General features: G+C 41.4%; 1 protein-coding gene across 11 annotated transcripts in view; it reads left to right on the plus strand.

Moving 5' to 3' along the window:
- FAM53B (family with sequence similarity 53 member B) overlaps nt 1-21,312 on the plus strand; it is a 123,227-nt gene that overhangs the window by 25,904 nt on the left and 76,011 nt on the right. For 7 of the 11 annotated variants that reach the window (XM_035137750.3, XM_035137747.3, XM_035137755.3 and 4 more), the window contains exons 3-4: nt 16,219-16,463; nt 17,718-17,772. In XM_035137750.3, coding sequence (XP_034993641.1) covers nt 16,377-16,463; nt 17,718-17,772 — 142 coding nt within the window. In that variant the 5' untranslated portion in view covers nt 16,219-16,376. The remainder of the gene's footprint in view (nt 1-16,218; nt 16,464-17,717; nt 17,773-21,312) is intronic. The other 4 variants (XM_035137756.3, XM_088669599.1, XM_088669600.1 and 1 more) reach the window with 1 other exon arrangement.

Here is a 21,312-nt window from a genome sequence, read left to right on the forward strand (position 1 = left end):
AGCATGACTAAGGCTGCAGTCCTAAATACACTTACAAGGAAGTAAGTCCCATTGAAACTGTCCCAAGTTAAACAAGCATAATTTTGCCCTGTAAGTGTTATTATATATGGTGTGTTTCTTCTCATCTTGAATGTGATACTGTTTGGCATGGAGGCTGTCATAACTTGAGACATGCTTGCAGCTGCTTGTTTCCACATGTCAGAGCCAAAATGGGTGTACACTGAAACACATGTGGGCTGTACAGTTTTCACAGTGTCCTGCTCTTGCCATTCACACATTCTCTGGTAACAAATGAAATGCGAGGCAACTTTAAGTGCCGCATTGCAGCAGTCAGTTTTTTTAGTGTTGGAATCATACCTGCCAAGTTTCAGCCTGAGAAATAAGGGACCGGACCGGAAGTAGCAGACCGGAAGTAGCGCTGCCACCATTTTGGAGCTGGGCGGAGCATGCTCAGAAGTGACTTTTGATGCTGCTGTGCCCAGTTCCAAAATGGCCGCCGCACCAGAAGTCGCGCTGCAGCCATTTTGGAACTGGGCAGAGCAGCATCAAAAGTCGCTTCTGAGCATGCTCTGCCCAGCTCCAAAATGGCCACCGCGCTAGAATAAACTGGGGAAAAACAAAAAAAAATATCCGTTTTTTCGCCTGGGGACAGCTGGAAAAACGGGGGTTTCCCGGGGAATACGGGAGACTTGGCAGCTATGGTTGGAATACAGTTGCCCTGTTCAACTTTGTACTGGATTGTAATGAGTACATGGTTCACCGTGGCCATAAGTGGGAACAAGTAAAGTGTAAATTCAGGCTAATCCTAGGATGTCTGTTTGTGCCACTTCCATCATGTATTGACAAAATGACTTTATTATCATGTGCCCACTGTAGAAGGTAAATATTCCCATGGCTGCTGTGTGAGAATAAATAATCACATGGTGCTGGTAATAACTTTAATTTATTTAGTCATCAGTATTAATAAAGTTGTCATTATTTACAATGATAATTTTGAAATGCCTGGATTGGTCTGACTGAGAACCAGTTTTAACAGCAGTCCTTAATACCTCTTCTATTGCCAAAATCTCTTTCCATAGCCAGCTAATCAGAACTCCAGAGATATTTTGTGCCTTCTGTAAATGTGTGGGTGCAATTACTCAGAGAAGGCAGAATGCAGCTTGCTATTTATAACTTTCATTTTACCTTTTATCTCTTCTTGCACACACTCTCCCTAGCGCTATTCAGATTCCCTCCATAATGATGGCTGATTCCTGACTCCCCTTTTAAAAAATCTACCGGGTGAGTGGGAGGTCATAATTTAACTGTGTTGCTGTTTGTGGCAGTGCTTTTCTCTTGTCACGCATACTTGAAACAACATAGCAAGAGGCACAATTAGTGCTTTAGCACATGGGCCAAACTTCAGTGAGCTGCTCCTATTCAAAAAGGAACGCAAAGAGAGAGATAGGCAAGGAAAGCCAACCCTGGCCATGTCCAAGAATTCCATGTAAGACAGTGACTGAGCCTGCTGCTGGATATTCTGGGATAAAGGACCAATTCTGCATGCTCTCCATCACTCAGTAATAGCTTCCCAGTGCACTCAAGCAGGCTCCAATCTATAGTGATGGCGCTTATTGTTGTAGAACAGAAAATATGACGACAAAATCTGGGTGGACCCTTGAATAGCATGGCTGGCCGGGAATGGAAGGAGCCCCGTTGGGTTTCAATATATCTTGGTCCATAGAGTAGCAGGAGCATCCGCCAAAGTTTCAGGCCAAGAAGGCCCATGAAATAACACCAGGGTCTTAATTCCTTCCTTGCGTAGAATATCACAGTCTCTCTTTATGGTTGCTGGTGTTGATCTAGCAGAAATAGTTCAAATGTCACTAAGATTGGAGCCTAAGTTGGGAGGGAGAGGGGTGGGAGGGAAATAAATTGTACTTCAGGAGAATGTCCTTGCTGCAGTATGGGTAGCCTTGTCAGGTCCAGACATTTATTCTATGCCTGCACCCCCTGCCCCTAGTACATTCTGTTTTGAAAAAATAATAATGGAGGACTTCTTTTTGATCCCTTTGTTTAAGCTCTCACATTTCTGCAGGAAATGAAAAAGAGGAAATATTATCACTAAAAAAAGATGGCGTCTGCATCTGCTATTTTATACATTTAGATGCCAATTTATAAATTGCTATAATTGAAATAGAAATACAGGGTATCTCGCCATAGTCCATGAAGACTGAACTGAACTGGTGGTTTCTGTGCCTTTCCAATCCAGGTTCTAACTGATGGTGGGCAATATCCTGGCCCCTGCTCTCCTTTCTTAGGGTTCTTTTTATTTAACAAACCAAACATGCTCTAGACAGTTCTCCAGATAGAAGACACATCAAATAGAGAGCCATCTTCTGTAGAACAGGGCCCATGCCCCCCCTCATTTCTGCCTGATTGATTGTATTTAAACTCTGCTCTCTACCCCCATCCATTCTACATAGTTAGAAGCACTCTGTCCTTCTAACCATCCTTGTTAGGCAGGGTAAGCTCTGAGGTAATAATTGGACTAATGAGTGTCATGGCTTAGAGTGGATATAAATCCGCAGCCTCCCTGTTCCTAGTCTGATGCTACACTGCACTGACTCTCACAGGCTTTGTATTTATAGGCATATGTGACAGTATAATAATCATGCATATTAGTAACAGTATACAAGTGTGCACTGACAAATGAATACTCTTCGGATACTGTTCCTGCCCTTGGTATCCAGTGACAATTATTCTATACACTTTGAAGACTGGATATTAAATAGATTTGCTCACATGTTCTGGAGCCTGTCCATCTTACATTAGCACCAACCTGCTCCCTTCAGCAGCCAGACCTTTTCGGCTTTCCTGCCTTCCTGGGATTTGTAGGCGAGGACATGGTTCTGTCTCTCAGAAGACAAGCCCTAGAGTTATACATGTGTTTCAGTCTTTTCAAAGGTGGCCTCTTCCAGCTCACTGTTCAGAATGTTGCCTGCTCTGTTTTAACGCTATCTCTTATTGGCTTTGGCACATTTCACAACAGGAGATCTATAGATATGTAAATAAAAAGGAAGTAATTTTGCATAAAAACCCTTAGGCATAATGTACAATTTAGGTTGTAATCCTAGACATATCTTCTGAGAAGCTATTCTTGTATATACCCCAGAAAAGTGTACAGTATTCAGGATTGCAACTTTAGCCTCAGTTTCCCCCTCAAACGAATGGACTTTTGTAGCCCAGGTTAGGGCCTTGGTAAAGGGTATTTATTGTGTGTGCACTTGTACAAACACACAGACATAGACACACACACACATACACACACACAAAAGTAATTAGACATGCATCCCACAATGGGGCAAAAGGTCTCCAAAGAGGAGAGAGAAGAAACAAAATGAAAGGTGCATGGAGAAGATTTAGCAACTTTTAAAGAACAGATTGTACATGTTCTCAAGCACTGGAGTACACAGCCAGTGATTATATATATATATAAATGCAGGCATAGATAAGGAGGGTTGCATCACTAAGGGTGGTGGATACGCAACAGCTGGGTAACGAAAATACTCTGTTGTGCTGAAAACTGATTGTGCAGTACAAGACCGTGAGAATGAATGAATTACTGTATTTAAAAGCACTTGGACCATCCAAGGATGTTATGTAGACCATCCTGATGCTGATCGTATAAGATGGCGTCCCTTTACCAACAATCAAAGAGTGAGGTCTGCTTTAGGAAACTGTTGCATCATTTGACTCCACTAGTTAATGAAACTAATGCATTTCAAGCATAAAAATGTATTTGCTTTTTAAAGATGCATTTAGATGCTCCAGTTTGCGTTGAATCACAGTTCATATTGGGTTCATTTAATTGTCCTGCTTTATTTCTGATAAAATATGCAGCTGAATTGATGTGGGATCACTTCCATGTTACTGAATAGTTGTATGTGGCTATAGAAAGGGACTCGCCTCTTACTGTGATAGCATAAAATTGATTTTTTAAATCTGCACTCTAGGAGATATAACTGGCTGTTGCTTTCCATGGAAATTACAGTGTGTGTGCGTGTGTGTCTGAATGCTAGAGTATAATTTTGGAGACATTTAGTGAAAAGAAATTGTCATTGGTGTGCCTTATGAACCATGGAAATGCATAGCAACATTCTGTTGTGAGAGATATTGTTCCAGGGAGCAGGTCTGTTATAACCCGGGTACTCTCTATTACAACTTCGTAAAGACCCAGCGTGGGATTTTTCATGAATATGGAAAAACAATTATTTGCTAAAAGTTCTCCATTTCCATGTATCAAGCACAGTTTATGGCTATTCCTTCCAGTGCTTGTGATAGCCATCTCTATGGTACTCTTGCTGGTGGGAAAAATTAAATTTGCATACATGGGAGTTTGCGTAAAGGTGAGCTTGAGGACATGTTACAGCTCCCTTCTATCTCAGGCCTCGGATCACAAATCATACCCTGGAAGCAAAGCTTTGAGAAATCAATCTGTGAATGTAGCAAACTGCGTTTATTTTATTTTATTTCTTTTATGTTAAACCATTACTTCTATGATATGCTGGTGTTACACCCGTGTTTTTCACAGCAAATGTGTGAAGTACGAATGATGGATGCCGTTATTAAGCACCTGTCTGCAAATGGTGAGGAGTCATGGCTCAAACAGTCCATGAGTTCTCTTTAGAGGGTTAGTAGGTAGGTTTTGAAAACATACTTTGCGGCTTTAAACTGAAGCCTATACATTCGATTAACAAAGAAGCTACTGTTCTGTAAATCCATATTTGCATGTACACATTCATGCAGCCAAAGAATGTATGAATAGGTTCTTCAAAACAGAGCAGTGCCCTTTTACCATCTTGAATAAAATTATCTGTTTCTAGAGAAATTGCTTTGTTGCATTTAGGGAACGACTTGGCATCATGTTGGGCTCTGGTCATATCAAGCTTCAGGAATGTTGCATGCATTGGAAAATATTAACTTCTGAAAGGAGATCTCAAATCACTTAGGGAAGCAAATCCTCTTTATTTTATTTTATTTTATTTAAGTTTCGTTAATTTCTTAATTGTAAAAATACACATAAGCATTACAAAACTAATACAGCATTTCAGAGACAATTAAATACATTGTTACCGGTAGTTTAAAATGCTTTCCATTAATAATCCACAGATTTTATTTCTTTATTTTTTTTAGGCATTTCTGACTTGACCAAATGTATTGGTCTGTTTCAGTGTGAGTGAACAATTAAGAGTTCTAGGCTGGGGAAACCCATACAATTGGAAAGATGGGAAAGGCTGTGGAAAACATGGAAGTTTACTGCATCGGAAGGAATTAGAGAGAATATGATTAAGATGTTTTATAAGTGGTACCTGACGCCAGTTAAAATTCATGAAATGTATAAGACCAAAGACCATCTCTGCTGGAGATGCCAAAAGGAGGTGGGGACTTTTATACATACATGGTGGCACTGCAGTGAAATAAAACCCTATTGGAATGAGGTATTTGAGGAATTGAAAAAGATATTCAAATATAATATTTTTTTAAAAAAACTGAGTCTTTTTTATTGGGAATGGTAGATGAAGATATAAATAAACACGACGAGAAGGTTTTTTTTTATGCAGTGGCGGCGGCGAGAATTCTAATTGCCAAATACTGGAAAAAAACAAGAGATCCCTAACATCAGAGAATGGCAGGAAAAATTAATTAGTTATATAGAATTGGCCAAATTGACAAATTCAACCAGAGGAGGCAGCAATCAGAATTCAACCAAAATTGGGAAAAGTTTGGAGACTATTTGAAAAGGCAGTGCCCCTTGGATTTGGATTTATTTTTTTATATTCCATAGAGATTCCAAAATGGAAAGTGAAGGAAAGCAGTATAAAAGTATGTGAGTTCATCAGCCCGGGATGATGACAAGTGGAAGTCGGTTTATAAAAGAGTTCTTGTGAAGTTAAAAGAAATTATTTTATTTGATAAACATGAATATATGATTTATTCAATTTAGGTTATGGTTTAGACATTTATTAGTAGGTTTTTAATTTGTACACTTTGTACAATAGGTATGTTTTGTTTCGTTTATATCATTTGTATGTATTTTATTTGTATATTTTTGATTTGAATATTAATAAAGGTTATTAAAAATTTTTTTAAAAAGAGTTATAGGCTGACACAGTGTTAGTACTGGTAACAGAGATATGAAAGCTAGGAGCTACATGGCACTTTAAACCTAGATTATGGGTGCAACAACAGAATGTCTAGGTGCACTTTTAAAATAACAAGAATACAAAGCTGAAAATGAATTAACTGCAGCTAAAATATTATGTTTATTTTTCACATGCTCGAGTCCTTCCCCTGCCCACCCCTCTAATATTCTTAAGAGGGTCTCTTCTCCTGTCTTCAGAGACTAGCTGGAAGTGGGGAGGCAGATAAAGGTCCTCCTTTCCTTCCACTCTGCAGTGTTAATCTGAAGTATTTAATCTGAGAGCTCAGAAACTGCTCACACTAGTGAAATTCCCTGTCGCAAAGTGCGCCTAGAACAATGGGAGTTTCGAACACTGCTGACATGGTGATGCTCTGCCATTTTCCTTTTTATTAACCCATGTAATGAAATCAAACCATTACGAAATAAATTTGTCCCTCTTTTTAATCCTCTTGGCCATTCTCAGTTTATGTGTCAATGTCTCTTGCTCAGTCCAATACTACAGATTTTTCTATGCCCATAGTCCCTTGTGACCCCCTTCGTGTACAGTATCTCCAAAACTGTGCTACTGTTGGCCTGGCTGCTGCTGGTAAATGGTTGATCAGGGGTTCAGCATTTTGATTTATATTCTTTTCAGAGAAAATGAGTTTGAATCCACTTAATCACATAGCTAAAAACTCAACAGCCAGATATGCAATATCTTTTTCTTGAGAAGGTAAAATGAAGACAAATTCAATGGAATTCCAGCTTAAGCTTTTAAAAACAAATCATATTGTTCATTTTATTATACTCTTTCCACTTGGTTACATAGATTTGTCTTGGAGGGCATGCTCATCGCAACAGGATGTCCTTTTCAAGAAGAAGTATTTTGCCTGTACTTGCAAAATCATTGTTGTAAAGTCTCTTGAGTTACTTGCAAAAGCATTAATCATTACCTTAGGGAAAATATAATTATCTGTGGAGAAATCATGTCTTGAGTCTAGGTAACTCTGACTTAACAGCTTGACTGCTGCTCAGTATTCCAGAGGAAAATAGTCTTGGCACCATGCTACTTATTTCCATGCTAGTTCAGTGCAGTTTAATGAACTGCTGTGGGTAGATTAAATGGTTCCTTTTTTAAAAGGAGGAGATTGATTCATTCAACTCTGAACACTTTTATCTCCCCTTTAAGCTTTAATTTTTCCCACTGGGGAAAAAATGGTATTCAAAAGTACTCTGGAAGAGGTCTTAGCTCTGTGCTAGAACATGTTTTACATACAGAAGACAATCTTAAAACTTCCATGGATGCAAAGAATTCAACCCCTTTTTCATTTTAGATAGCAACACAGAGAGAGGCTCCCTGCCTGAGATCTTGATGTGGTGCTTTCATAAAGAGTATACAATATTGGACTCAAGGGACCAGTTGTGACCCAGTATGTGGCCGCTTTGCTTAACTTCCGTTGCGTCAAACCCAGTGAATCTGTAGTTGCCAACCTGCAGCAAATGTGCATTTGGAATTGATAGGATTCAAGGACTGTGTGTGGTCACAATGCTAAGACAAAACAAGGTTCAGCAAATTATAGCCTGAAGAAACCCAAGATCCATGAATCTTGGCTTCTTTGGAGACCAAAAAACAAACAAACCTGTGAACACTGGTGCAAACCTAAACCTAAACCAGCCACTTCACCTACTGGAGGAAGCGGGGAGCAAAGTGGGAGGGCTTGAGCTGTGTGCCCAAAATTCATGCAGTCTAATTTGCTTAACCATGGTTTTTGGTTGAGCATTGCATGACCCATGAATGCCATGGGATATGAGTTATAGTTGAAACGAGAGGAAGTGAAGAGGGCAGCATTTGCCCGTTTTTCTTTTGTTTGGAAACACAGAAACGCCAAAGAGTTGAAGCCATCTATAGCAAACTCCTCCCTGTGCCCCGCTAAGTATGATTTCAGTCTTGAACTACTCATGATTTTTAATCTCAATACCTATAATAAAGCTTATTCCTCATATGTTTATTTCATTAATGATTAACAATGTAATGAGAACTCCCCAGAGTACTTGCAGCCCTACCATTGTAAGAAAATAGGTCTCCACCCTTTTCAGAATGCAATTCCTTCTCAAAGTCCTGGTGCAAGGCAGCCACAGGGCAGACCCTAGTACTGCTAAAAACACCTCAATGTGCAGAAAATGGCCAACCTAGGTGGTAGTGTTGGTTAATTGTAATTGCTATTTAATTTATTTATAAAACAGTTTTCAATTCAGGTGCTGCTGTTTTTCCATGAACTGGTAGAATAAATTGGAGAGTCAATAAAGCTGCTCCCTTTTTTCTGGGCTATTATGGGACCACCCGAGGAGCAAATCAGAAGATGGTGACATGGCATGAGAAGGGCTGTTCTGTGGCGGCCAGCATTTTTAAGAAAAAAAGAGAAGAACATCCCCTTCCTTATGCATTGGAAAGAGTGCTGCATTTCCTTTCATTTCTCCCTCTATCCCTACTATATCCCTATCATAACCCAGGATTGTCCATCAGGATAATAAATTATTATTATTACTAGTGGTTTTCAGCCCGTTTAATAACGGGCGCTAGAATCCTGGGGTTCGGAGAAGCGCTTGCGCAGCGCTTCTCCGAACCCTGGGACCTGTCCTTGCTGTCGGTGGCAGGGGGACAGGAACAGAGGAGGAGAAAGCGCTGCTTTCTCCTCCTCCGTTCCTCTCCCGCAGCCACCGACAGCAAGGAGACCTCCCAGAGTTCGGAGAAGCGCTTGCACAGCGCTTCTCTGAACCCTGGGACCTGTCCTTGCTGTCGGCGGCAAGGGGACAGGAACGGAGGAGGAGAAAGCGCTGCTTTCTCCTCCTCCGTTCCTCTCCCGCAGCCGCCGACAGGAAGCAGACATCCCAGGGTTCGGAGAAGCGCTTGCGCAGCGCTTCTCCGAACCCGGGACCTGTCCTTGCTGTCGGCGGCAAGGGGACAGGAACGGAGGAGGAGAAAGCGCTGCTTTCTCCTCCTCCGTTCCTCTCCCGCAGCCGCCGACAGCAAGGAGACCTCCCAGAGTTCGGAGAAGCGCTTGCACAGCGCTTCTCTGAACCCTGGGACCTGTCCTTGCTGTCGGCGGCAGGGGGACAGGAACAGAGGAGGAGAAAGCGCTGCTTTCTCCTCCTCCGTTCCTCTCCCGCAGCCGCCGACAGGAAGCAGACATCCCAGGGTTCGGAGAAGCGCTTGTGCAGCGCTTCTCCGAACCCTGGGACCCGTCCTTGCTGTCGGTGGCAGGGGGACAGGAACGGAGGAGCGCTTTCTCCTTCCTTCCTCTCCCCCAGCCGCGGACAGGAAGGACGCGTGCACTCTCCCCCCCCCCCTGCCTCCTCCAACCGCCGCTCCTCTCACGGGCCAGGGAGGGTTGTGAGGAGGCCTTCGCCGGCCTCCACCCTCGCTTCCCTGACGTGCCCTGCAGTGAGGCGGTGTCCGGCGGGAGCGGCGGTTGGAGGAGGCAGAGGGGGGGGAGAGTGCGCGCGGGCAGTCTCTGCTGTCCAATCCCTGTATCCCTGGGGCACATGCGCAGTACCTCAGGGACACACGGGACAACTGGACGCAGGGACATCTTGGAGATTATTATATAGGATTATTATTATTATTATTATTATTATTATTATTATTATAGGTCAACTTGCTCACAGTCACTTGCCAGGTCTCCCTTTAGGTTGTGCTACTTGCAATTGATACTCTTACTGTTCTGCTGGAGCGCTAACAAGTGATAGGTGATATGGAGTAGTGATATTTTCATGGACGCTATTTCCGCATTGCTAGCTGACAGTTTTGATGTCAAGGGACAAGCTTGCATAGCACGACCAGGATCCTCTGGCTGGCGAGTTGAATTCTATGGACATGCTCAGAAGTGAATGACTCAGGACCTTTCGCTTGGTGATAAGATGTCGTGGGAGAGGTCACTGGCCTGCTAACTCCAGTTTGTGCATGCTTCTGCTTTTGTGAGTTCACAAATGAAAAAATATAAGCATACTGGTCTGATGTCAAAGTTCAGGACTCTTTGGGGTCACTAACTTAGTAGCTTTAGCCTGCAGATATGAGAGCTAGAGAGAGGCTTCAGAGACGTCACTTTCTCATTGCCTCTGGCTAGCTGCAGAAGATCCTGGCCACCAAGTTTTTAGAAGTGACATATCCAAATGTCAGATATTTGAAGATGTATGTGAAAGATCCATGACCTAGCATTGAAGCTGTACCTGATCTTCAAAATAAAATTGTTGGCAGAGGGAAAAGTCAATCCAGTATAAAACTGACGCAATTGAACAACTAGGTCTTGTCTGCATTTATCTTTTGCCCCACACTTTCCAGGCAGAGGTCTGTGTCTGAGTAGGGTCTTTTCTTTTGCCCATAACTTTCCCTGCAAAAACCTGCTCTTGGGTCATTCCACGCCAAAACACCTGATTTTAATACTGGACTGCACTCTCACGACTCTGATTTTCTTCATTAAAAAAAATGTGTAGATACCTATGAGATAACCTCAAATTAATTGTTAAAGATTTTTTTTGGTCCAAAATTGGGCACAGGAGAATTTTTTGAACATTTCAGTTTTCACACGATTTAGGCTAATGCAATTTCTGCATCAGTTTAGAAAAAAAATCTCCTGTTTCGTTTATTTTTCAACCAATTGAGCTTATTTTGGTATAAAGATAAAGCTAATTGTCGTCTCTTTTAGAATAACATATAAAAATGGTATTAAGTGCAACAGAAAAGGGTCACCGACCAAACAAAGTGAATTTTTGTCATTTTATTCCCGGTAGGTTCGATAAGCCATAGCTCGTAAACCACAGCTAACATATGTATCATACTTGTTTTGTAAAATGGGCTAATCGTGTACTTGTTATATTTTAAAAATGAGGGTGTTTTTTGTGGTTAGAAAATAAATTGATTTTGAAGCAATAATTTTACAAAAAATATTACTTTTTTGGACAGGTTTAAGGTCTCTTTGAGCCTGAAATAACTCACACATTCATGAGAATAGTTAAAATTGTACCCTCTTATGCTGCAATGTCATCTGATATATTTTAAAAATTAAGTTTTATTGATTATTTAATAAAAACAAAATATGCCTCAGCGCCCTTGTTCATTTTATTGTGTAAAACACTTCTGCAATGGTATGGTCAAAGCTATTTTGTTTCCCATACATGTAATATGGTCAATGATGCTGTTTTGACCACTGTATGCAATATGACCTTTCTGAATCAGCAAGAAAAAATGTATTTATTTATTTTTGTATTTAAAAATGTCCAACAAGTTTCTTGTGAATGAAACCAAAATCAGAATTTTCAAAAAATTCTCCTGCGCCTAATTTTTGACCATAAAATCTTTTAAAATTAATTTGACATTATCTCATAGGTATCTACACATAATTTTTGGGGGGAAGAAAATCTGAGTCATGAGAGCACATGGCACCAGGTGATTTGGCGTGGAATGACCCTCTTTAAAGCTGATTTGGAGCGCAATTAATGGCTTCTTCTTCTAATACTCCTAATGACTCACATTCATCTGGGCCATCTCATAATTAATGCTTGAAAGACAGTTTCCAACTAAGCCTTGTGTTGCACATTGGGCTATTCCTGAAGACTGCTTGAAGTTGCTGCAGTAGCAGAATCTGATGGCCTTGCTTCCTTCATGAATAGGTTGCATACCGTACCTGCCAACATGGCATAAGCCCAAGGTGCTGGTGATCTCTCTTTTTTAAATAGCTTTGTATAAACTGGTTGCATCAAACATTCAGCATCACCTCTCATATGAATTTCCCTGTTGATCAGCTGGACTCAACTTTTCTGAGAAGACGTGTATCAGATTGCCTTGCTGGGAATTTAGTGTAGATTTGTTTGGCAGGCTTTCTAGACTTTTACTGGAAATTTGGGCATCCTTTCTCTGATGTGGTTTAGTATGTGTTAGGACTGGTCTTTCCATCTTTTCTTAGCTAAGTCTACTATGTACTAGAAAATGATAATCTTGAGTGCATTGGGTGTGTGGCAGTGAACCCTCTAGTTCTGATTCAGTAAGCTGGTGTGATAGCTCACAACATTCAAACACAGTAATTTGCCAGTTCCTGTTAAGGAAAACCATCATTTTGGCGGGGGTTAAAACCTCACACAGATGGTTGAGGACTGGGAAGAGCCTGATTCACGGGGATTTTATGCTGTAAAACCTGGCATCTTTAAAGGGTTACCAAGAACCAAGAAGCAGCTCAGGGGTGGCAAGGCTGATTTCTACAGACTGAATGATTTCCACAGACTGAATTCAGCGAGGCCATTATTTTGCTCCAGGCTTCCAGTAAATAAAATAAAAGTGCACTCCAGGGCATACAGGTTTTGCAGGAAGGCACTAATCCCATCCTGGGTCTCAGTTCCTGCTTCAGCTGCTCTTGACAGTTTCAAACCACTCGACCAACTTGGTAGTACAGCTGTATGCAAATTTTCAAGTGACACAGGACTTTCATCCTTAGGGGTTTTGTGTGTGACTCAAAAGCTTGCCTAGTCCTGAATCAACAAAAGTTTATCTGTGTAGGAGTCACAAGAAGGTCTTATTGAAGCAGAATGAAAAATATATGCCATACTGAGACCTTTCTCCACTCTAAATCTTGCAAAATGCTATAAGTACTGCTCCATTAAAATGACACTTAATTGATAATGTTTTCTGCCTGATATAGAGCCCTGTATAAGTCAAATGCTTACAAATTCCTGTACCTATATCTTCATGTACTAAAGATGATTAAAAATGAAATTGCATTACCAATTACTGTATATGTATGACATGGGTGGCGCTGTGGTCTAAACCACAGAGCCTAGGGCTTGCCGATCAGAAGGTCGGCGGTTTGAATCCCCGCGACGGGGTGAGCTCCCATTGTTTGGTCCCAGCTCCTGCCCACTTAGCAGTTTGAAAGCACGTCCAAGTGCAAGTAGATAAATAGGTACCGCTCTGGCAGGAAGGTAAACGGCGTTTCAGTGCGCTGCTCTGGTTAGCCAGAAGTGGCTTAGTCATGCTGGCCACATGACCCGGAGGCTGCGGGAAAAAGCCGGCTTCTTCGGCCTATAGAGCGAGATGAGCGCCGCAACCCCAGAGTCGTCCGTAACTGGACCTAATGGTCAGGGGTACCTTTACCTTTTTATATGTATGACATATTTCAAAAGACCAATTTTAGATGGGACAAGAGTGCACTAGTTTTCCAGTTGTATGCAAGCCCTCAGTCACTGCGCAGGGAGTGTTGGGCGGGAACGTACAATATATGAAAGGTATCATTTTTTGCTGTAACTTTCTTTTATGTGGGACTGTGTAGGTTTGTTTCCAACTTCTCCATTTATTATTTGTCCCACGGAATGAAAAGTGCTGTTGTCTAAACCACTGAGCCTCTTGAGCTTGCTGATCAGAAGGTCGGTGGTTCGAGTCCGCGCAACAGGGTGAGCCCCCGTTGCCCTGTCCAAGCTTCTGCCAACCTAGCAGTTTGAAAGCACACCAATGCAAGTAGATAAATAGGTACCGCTGTGACGGGAATATAAGTGGCATTTCCGTGCACCCTGGCTTTGTCATGGTGTTCTGTTGCGCCAGAAGCGGTTTAGTCCTGCTGGTCACATGACCCGGAAAGCTGTCTGTGGACAAATGCCAGCTCCCTTGGCCTGAAGCGAGATGAGCGCTGCACCCCATAGTTGCCTTTGACTGGACTTAACCATGCAGGGCTCCTTTACCTTTACCCACAGAACAAAAAACTTCCTCATAGTGCAATTCTTAGAAGCTCAATCTCACTGTCTGGATTATGAAACACCACAGCCCCTTTTTCTACACACACACACAGCGCTCCCTTGGCTGGAATCTGTTGTTAAACAGATTTAAAACTGGTTTAAACAGTCTATGCTACTGCAGCAGTAGTATCTGAAAAGCAAAATGAGAAACTGAGTAAGAGCTTGGGTGGGTAGCTTATGTTTTATACTAAAGAGTTCTCTGTTGCCGTAAAGATAGCCACCTTGGCATAAAGGTGTTTATATTTGGTGGCTACCAACAAACAAGCCCACCTTGCTCATGTCACATAATCCTGGGCGGCTAAAGCAGAAACACTGCCCTTTTGTGTCCTTGGCTAAGCATATTTTTAGGATTCGAGTGTTTGTTTTGTTTTGTCGCATCTTCTCTGCGTGTAGCTTTCATAATTCTCAGGAGGTCATTAGGTTGTTCAGAGATTAATGAGAAAGCTCCTAGCAAAGTGTACTTGAAGACAACCAGTATGACACACATAGTACCAGACTCCATTACACTTCCTTTTTCCAACAGTAAATCTTCAGAAAAATGTATCGATTTTCTTCCTTCCAAGGTTCTGCACTCTGGGTGAACTTAGTTCTGACAAAACAATAGTAGATAATTTTTCTTTACTAGCCAGCTGGCCTTTAAGTGTGGATTTTCAATGACATCCACTTGCAAACTCAAATCCAAATAAACAAGAAATATGATTTGCAAGCTGATTTAGGGAATCAATATTGGCTCGTAGTCAGTTCTTATGCTTATCAGCATATTCTAAATCATTGACCTTACATAGAACGACTTGGTTTTAATTGCACATTAGGGGATAAATGTTTAGTGTCGTATGGCTCATTATTTATCTCTCTCCCCTCTTTAGCAGTGACAAAAAATGCAGCAAAATATTTAAACAGGATTATAGGGATTACTTTGGGAAATTATTGTATAATTAGATTCTTACTGCAGTTTGTTCATTTTTGCATGGTATGCATCTAGCAGTAGGCCTGCCAGAAGCAAAAAAACAAAACAAAACTGTCTTGGCTATCTGACTCCCCTGTGGTTCCCACCATGTAGCTCATGTTAATATCTCCTCATTGTTTGTTTGAACTTTTATCTGAAATGTTTTGAAGGCTGCCCAGGGGTTCAAGTAAATAATGTTGGCCTATAGGCAAACAACTCTATGAATTATATAACATTTATTCAGCCTTTTTATTGAAACTTCATTCCACACAAATCTTCAACAGCATCAGGTCTAGATTAACCATTTTTCTAAATATGCTGTAGCAGCACAAGGCTTTCATTGAATCAACAGACCAGAAATCTCCCTGATACTAAGCTGTGTGTGCTCATCTTGTTCCCAAGAGTCAGCTAGTTCTTAAAAAAAAATTCTGTAGGCAGCTGTACCTTTTGTTACATAAAGTGGGAGCAATGAACATATTCCCAGATGTGCACATTTAGTCAACCAACATTGGCTCAGCATGATGAGCATATTTAAGCCATTCTTTCTTTCCCACCAACCTCAATGTGTTAAGAGCAGTGAAAACCAACTTTGTGGGCAAATATGTCACATCAAGTTCAGAGTAGGACATAATAGTTCTAAATACAATCCTCACTTCTCTTTGCCTTGGGGTAGATTCGCCTCTGGTTCCTGATGAGTTGGAAAGTAGCTTTCAGGCTATACTTGGAGACGCAGTCAGAAGTCTAGGCTTCTTTGTTTCATAGCCTTCAACAAATTCCTATTATTTGAGCTACTTGTGGCCCCTGTGGTGAGGGTGGCCACCCACTGTCTTAGAGCCAGAATTATATAGCAAAAAATTACTTACCCAACAGAATATCTTTCCTTCGTAACCAGCTTGTTGCTTGAGAATCTGTAGCAAATGTGAGAATCTGAAATACAACAATCAAATAAGCAGCTTAGGGGTAGTTTGGAGTCACAGAATTAGAATTGCCTCATCCTTGTTCCTTTGCCACTGACGTTCTACTTCCTGGCTTTGCTAGCAGGTGATTGTCACCAGCCTACTGTAGGCCTTATCTGCTCACTATACTCATTACTGTATTAGCTCTCCCCCCTGCACCTATGCAGTTCACTTAGGAAGGAAAGAGCTTGCCTGTTCTTCTTGCAGGGATAGCTTCAGTATCTGGCCATCCTGTTGTGCTCTTGGGTATGTGGAAAGAGGCCGGATTCCCCAGATTTGTTTTTTTGGGAACAAGGAGAGCGTCACTTAAATTTGATATGATGATTAGCAAAAGCAACGTAACTAACTATCTTTCTGGTTTTTTTTCCTTTTTCCAGAGGTTGAAGATTTTGAAGCATTTTGTGTCAAGCCGTCCAGTTTGCAAAACAGATGGGATTGGGTTCCACCAAACCTTTCTTCTGGGAAAATGCACTGAATCAGAGGCTGTGCCTAATATGGCGGGTTTTGACCTTTACCTCTACTGGAATGGACCCCAATGCATGACTTCGTTACCATGGTGATGATCTTAACTACAACTCTGGAAAACAAAGGTGCTGATTCTCTATCATGCAGGGCTGAGTTGGTAAGAGAGTTCATTTCACACCAACAGCTTAGTTTACTCTATCAGCTGTTTATATTCCTCAGGTTGCAGGGCTATCTCCTTTGGGGTAAAACAAATGGGACTCTTTCCTTATAGCTCAATGTAATTATGCCAATGGGTGCACAAGAAGAACATACCTGTTTGGTGCTGCATATGTTGAGTCTTGTGTTTTAAAGGACCATGTTGGCTTACCTGAGCATTAGCTGTGTATTAGAGATCTTTGGTCTGGGTGGGAGTTGTGCAAGAGGACTTACTTTAAATAAGTCACTTGGTTTGTGAAATGTCACATGGGTAAACTCTTCTGGCCCGCTTGGCATCACATTTAAATTTGACAGTATTCCCAGAGATGTTCATGATATGACTGCATTCAGACTTAACAGTTACCTGTTGTTACAAGGACAGGCACTACAAGGAGTTCCCCTCCCCTCCCCTTCATGTGCAGTGGGAGGAAATTTAAAGCTTCTGTTTGCAACTAGTAACAATTAGTGCAGATATTTTGCTGAGTACCACCTTAAATAATTCTCTTATTGCAAAGCAAGATGGATCTGCTAGGGGGAAAAAATAGAAAAGCAGAACAGAGATCAAGTACTTTGGATTTCATGGACATTACTAACATGTTGTGTTATTGGATTCCAAACTGCTATTTGTTTCTGCTCTTCTTCTTCTTTTTAAAGAATAGTCATGAGGTGATGATATTGACAAAGAAGAACACTTTTAAAAGGAAGAGTTTAAACAATATCTGAGAAATTGCTGGAATTGTTTGTCTTCTAATAATATTATTAACTTTTGAACAAGAGAAATTCTGTGAAAGCAATCTGGAGATGTTTCGGTAGTGGAGATTACTGTTTAGTGTACATGTTCCACCATTCTTATTTTTCTAATCCTGAAGAGAAATTTGAAAGAACAATTCAAAACTTCAGCTGACTCTTTGATCTTGGATTAGAACATTCACAAAATAGTAACCTGACCCCTTTCTTTGGTTTAGCCTTCCATTCAGTTCTGAAAAACTGTTAGATGGAAGACTTATGAAGAAACGCTGCAAAAGAGCAATACAGGGACAGCATCCTTTTTAAGCTTGCTGCCCTTTTGCTTAATTTGTATGTTTGACTCGGTCTACACCTTTTCATTTATTTTTGCTCTTGGCGTTACTCGGTCCTTGAATTGCATTTGGACATAACCCTGTATTTCAGCATAATTCTTAAAACCCCAGTGAATGGCTTTTCTGGTTGTTTTCAGCACACTCCAAAGAAGATGAGTCAAGGACCCACTCTCTTTTCTTGTGGAATTATGGGTGAGTAAGGAGAAAGCCTCTAATTTTTTTATTGCAAGTTATAATGCTGGTGGGAAATGCAACAGGGCTCTCGAAGCTAGGGATGGGTGAATCTGTCATTTTCAGTAATATATGCATTTTCATGCATACTTTACTATTTTTGTACAAATTATTTGCCTGGAGAAATTTAATTCAGTTTGCTTTTAAAGGCAAATCTAACTAATCTGCACATTCTTTCTTTTTTTTGATATGATTTTTATTAATTTTGTTTTTAAACCACATACATAATTATACACATAGATATTGTTACATTTTTGTATATCATGTAATCCTTTATATAATATGTCAAAATATACGTAATAAAATGTGACTACTAAATAAAGAAAAAGCAAAAACAAAACAACATCAACAACAATGTACAATTAAGTTCCCCAAAATACAATAAATCAACTAACTAATCTGCACTTTCAAAAGCAATACACGAACCGAAACACATTAATCGTTCATAATTTTCACTTCTCCAAATTTTGCTACGTGGTTCTCCCGAATTCCTACTTGGAGCTGATACAGTGTTTTGTTATGAGCAAAAACTGGTTGTTGTTTTTTTTGTAAGCTGAGAAATCCATTTCCTAATTTCTCATGCGCTTTTCTTTGAATTCCCTATGGTTGGCAGTTGATCTGCTTTATGTTACACAATACAGCACTCAGCTGATGAGCTCTGTGTGTGCCCTGCATGTCAAAACTCCAGGTGACCTCAGTCTCATCTCAAATATTGTAGAAGTTAGTAAATCACCTATCTTCACTCCGGTCTAAACCAGATGTACTTAATTGAGACAACTGACTAGGATTCCAGATTCCAAGCAAAGCATTTTAGTGTCTTGAAAAATCAGCTCAATGGCACATCTGGTATATTCAAACTTTACGTTTAGTGATGCTTGATAATTGAGTTCCATTTATTCACAGGTATGAACTAAAATTTGCCTGCCATTCATGTATAATTCTCTGCTTGCTCCAAACCTGGGTTTGCAATGCTGAGTATTTCAAGGCTATCTTATTTTGAATCTCACTTATTTTAACAGTAATACAGTGGTACCTCGACTTACAAAGACAATCCATTCCGCGGCCGTCTTCATAAGTCAAAGTCTTCGGTTGTCGAAGCATCCATGCTGCGCATGCTCGAAGCGTGATTTCGCGCTTCTGCGCAGGCGCCAACCGCGGATGCCTCTTCTGCGCAGGCGCAGAACGCACGTGCAGCAAAAAGACTTCCAGGTTTGTCGACTTCGGAAGTCGAAACCTTCGGAAGTCGAGTCGTTCAGATGTCAAGGTACCACTGTACATAAAAGTGAAGTGGTACATTCATTCCTAGTCTGTGTAGTGTTTAAGAGGAAGTGTACTGTAATGTTTAAAACTTCACAGTATAGTATTTTAAAAAAAGAAGCAATAATAATTGGGCAATCACTATTATGCGGGTGGCGCTGTGGTGTAAACCACTGAGCCTAGGGCTTGCTGATTGGAAGGTCGGCGGTTCGAATCCCTGCGACAGGGTGAGCTCCCGTTGTTCGGTCCCAGCTCCTGCCAACCTAGCAGTTCGAAAGCATGTCAAAGTGCAAGTAGATAAATAGGTACTGCTCCAGTGGGAAAATAAATGGCGTTTCCGTGCGCTGCTCTGGTTTCGCCAGAAGTGGCTTAGTCATGCTGGCCACATGACCCAGAAAAACTATCTGCGGACAAACATCTGCTTCCTTGGCCAGTAAAGTGAGATGAGCACTGCAACTCCAGAGTCATTCGCGACTGGACTTAACTGTCAGGGGTCCTTTACCTTTACCTTTTAAATCACTATTTAATTGGTATTCTTGTGCTGCAGTCAACAAAAGTTCATACTGTACTGGCACACAAGCTGCCATCCGTTTGAGTGTGTTATACAGGTTTATGATGTTTGAGGTTTGGCTGGATGCTCTTGGAGGGCTGGCAGTTCTGAAAGATGCAGTACTGCATTGTGTTCATTAGTTTCTTATATGACTGGGCAATGACCTTCAGACCCAATTAAAACTTTAGGCGCAACTATTCTATAACAAAAGCTGGTACTTTACAAACAAAGAATCTGTTCCCACCATTCACAGGCACTACCTCATTAGTATTAATGGGAGCTGAGCAACTGTATTGGGAGAGACATTTCTCAAGCTTCCAGACAGGGAAGTCATCTCAGATGAGAGTGAGGGGGAAATACAAAGTGTTTTTGAATTATGATTCTTTTGCCTCAGATGGAAGGTGACAGAAACAGTCTATTCTATTTATGTTTTATGTGAAGAATCAAACAAGAAACAAATAATACCAAATCAACTAGCCAAACAATATATAGAAGTCTAAGAAGTTTGTTTGTGACTACCTTTTTATAAAAATTTTGCCGTTCAAGCTATGCTGATGTGGTCTTTATTTGCTAAAGTGTCCTGTTTCCAAGGGAACCTAATCTTACCTTGCTGACCATAGCATCCCCGTGCAATTTTCTTTGTCAGCCCCAGTGAAAAAGAGCAAATCCTCCCATTGGCATTATTTTTTGTTTTGCTTTGTAATGTTAGTCATCTCTTCCAATGCCTTCTTCCTTGGCCCAGATTAACCAACCATTGTTGAAACTTGCCCAGGTAGGTTCAGTGCTGACACCCACAATGAATTTCCAACTGCCAAGCTATTTCCGATTAGATAGTTTTGTTCCTACTCGTGCAAAGGGTCAAGACGAATGCATCGTTTCAAATTTGGATTTGGATTAGAGCCAGTGGGAAGTCAAGGAATATACTGCCACATGGGTCATCTGGGGACTGGAGAGAGAGAGAGAGAGAGAGACAGACAGACAGACAGACAGACAGACAGAACTTGGCTGGCTTTCTAATCTCCTAAATCTGAACAGGCAGTGTCAGCAGCGAGCCAGCAGTAAATCACACTATACAAGTTAAGAGTTAACGCCTTATTAGCAAAAACATATTCTGCACAGGAGTGTCAGGCCTAATGAGCACAGCAACTCATCTCTGGTAGGTCTTGCCCCCATGAAGCAGTTGCTGAGACTGAAGGTTTCCGCCTCCCCACAGCGGCCAAAGTCCCCTCCTATCCAGGGTATTTTCCAAGCAATCAGAGACTGTGTCTGTGCGTTGCCAATCTTTCCTCCGCCCTTTTCATGTCCCTTCTGGTTCTGGGAGACAATGGAGGAGATGAGCTTGTTGCAGCAGGAGGGGAAGGCACCATGGCTCTTTACCATCCAGACTAATCTCTACCTCTTGGCCTCTCTCCTGCCAGCCTCCTGCTTCAGCTTCTTTCTGCTTCTGGACTTCTTTCTGCTACTGTCCTTCCCAGCTCACTAAGCCTTGTGACCTCCTCAGCTTCCAACACCTCCTCTTCTGAGTCTTCTCCCTGTGATCACTCATCATTGTCCCACCGCCACTCCCCGGGTTTTGAGTCTTCTTCCCTTGGGGGTTCCCCAGCTGGTTCCTCCCACCATTCTTCTGTGCCCAACCAGTCTAATATAGGCAGGATGTTGTGAGAACTAATTGTCCATTTGGTTTTCAGCAGAGA

The sequence above is a fragment of the Zootoca vivipara genome, chromosome 5, assembly GCF_965207765.1.
Source record: "Zootoca vivipara chromosome 5, rZooViv2.hap1.1, whole genome shotgun sequence".
NCBI lineage: Eukaryota > Metazoa > Chordata > Lepidosauria > Squamata > Lacertidae > Zootoca > Zootoca vivipara.